This window comes from Orycteropus afer, unplaced genomic scaffold, assembly GCF_000298275.1.
Source record: "Orycteropus afer afer isolate SDZICR_OR568_19922 unplaced genomic scaffold, OryAfe1.0 scaffold00048, whole genome shotgun sequence".
Taxonomy (NCBI): Eukaryota; Metazoa; Chordata; class Mammalia; order Tubulidentata; family Orycteropodidae; genus Orycteropus; species Orycteropus afer.
Genome location: NW_006921635.1, coordinates 10,777,831 through 10,779,424, shown reverse-complemented (window position 1 = coordinate 10,779,424; position 1,594 = coordinate 10,777,831). Strand labels below are relative to the sequence as shown.

Genomic DNA, 1,594 nt, shown 5'->3' with positions numbered 1-1,594 from the left:
TAACGAGTGTGTCCAAGGGATTCTTTTTGTTTCCTTCTGCGTTAATTTTTAAAATATACATACAGTTAGAAAGTGTCAAACAGCACAAGCAGCATACTGAGAAAAGTTAACATGCCTTCCCATTCCTGTTCAAGGCCTCCTCCTACCACGGCAAGAGTTGTGCATAGTTTGGGTATCCTTCCCGGATCAGTGTGTGCCAACCTCAGGCCTACTGACATCTTGGACCCCATAATTTATTATTTGGGGGAGTGGGGGGCTGTCCTATGCATTGTACACTACTCAGCAGCCTCCCCGGCCCTCCCCACAACAGATGCCCCAGAAAACACTGTCTCCTCCATACACGGCCAGACCAGAGCACAAGCGCCCCTGGTTGGGAAGCTCAGGCGTGCACGAACGTTTTTGTGTACACTCCTGCTCATTTTGTCCGACACTGATGACACACCGAGTTACTTTCCAACTCATTGTGCGGTCTGTCCCAGGGACGGGGGCCAGTCCGGGGCTCGGCAGGAGGCGACAGCCACACTCACCAGGTCGCGAATGAGCTGGTCCACCAGCTGCTCCCCGCCCCAGGGGTCCTCGCGGGCCTGAGGGGAGCGAGAGCGACTCGCCGCGTCCTGCCTTTCGGCCCGGGTGGCCCGTGGGGCCGGGGGTCGCCCCGCGCCCTCCAGGAGTCCCTGAGCCAGTGCCAGGTACCCCGAGGCCTGTTCGCCGCGCCCGGGCACCAGCTCCGGCCGCCGTGCCCGCCGCTCGGTAGCCTCGGGTCGCCGCCGCTTCCTCAGCGCCTGGGCCTGCGCCAGCTCCTCCTGCCAGCGCCGACGGAACTCCTCCAGGCCTTGGTTATCCATCGCCGCTGCTCACGCCGCGTCTTTCAAGGCCCCGCCAGGTGCCACGGGACAGTCCTTCCGCGGGAAGTGTCCGCCGCGGCCGGAAACCGCGGCCGCCGCGACTCTCGGTTCCGGTTGGGCGGCCCCGCCCCTGCCGCGCCCCCGGGTGCTGCTCCGAGACCTTGTGATCGCTGGGCTTGTGGTGGGCCTCCAGCACCTCACCTCTGAGCTCTTCTGTTTTCGGTCTGTGAAACAGGCATTTGCCAAACGTTGGCTTTGCATCAAGACGTGTCTCTTTATTCAACAAACATGCACTGATTGACTACTATATGCCACAACCCACTACCAACCAGTTGACTCCAACTCATAGCGACCCCCACTGGTTTCTAAGGCAGTAAACCTTTAGGGAAGTAGATTGTCCCATCTTCCTTCTGCAGAGCGGCTGCTGGGTTTGAACCATCAGCCTTCTAGTTAGCAGTCAAATGCCTTAGGCACTACGCCACCACAGATCTCCTTACTATATGCCAGGCACTGGGAATTTAGCACTGAAATCTGCAAAATATCCTTCCCCTCTAGGAGTTTGCGTTAAGGACAAGGAGACGTTAAATAACTAAACAAATGACTATGATCGTTTGAATCAGTCGTAGTTATTCTGAAGAAAATAAAACAAGGTAATGTATGCAGCACAGAATGTCAAATTCTCACAGACTCAAGTTTCTGGAGCCATGGAGGCTGAATGAACCCCTGAAACTACTGCCCTGAGATAACTT

At 56.5% G+C, this 1,594-nt stretch overlaps 1 protein-coding gene across 1 annotated transcript in view; it reads right to left on the bottom strand.

Annotated features, from left to right (window-relative positions):
* FBXW8 (F-box and WD repeat domain containing 8) overlaps positions 1-845 on the bottom strand; it is a 162,403-nt gene extending 161,558 nt beyond the window's left edge. Inside the window, exon 1 of the mRNA XM_007938281.2 lies at positions 528-845. Coding sequence (XP_007936472.1) covers positions 528-845 — 318 coding nt within the window. The remainder of the gene's footprint in view (positions 1-527) is intronic.
* Between the last annotated feature and the right edge of the window lie 749 nt (positions 846-1,594).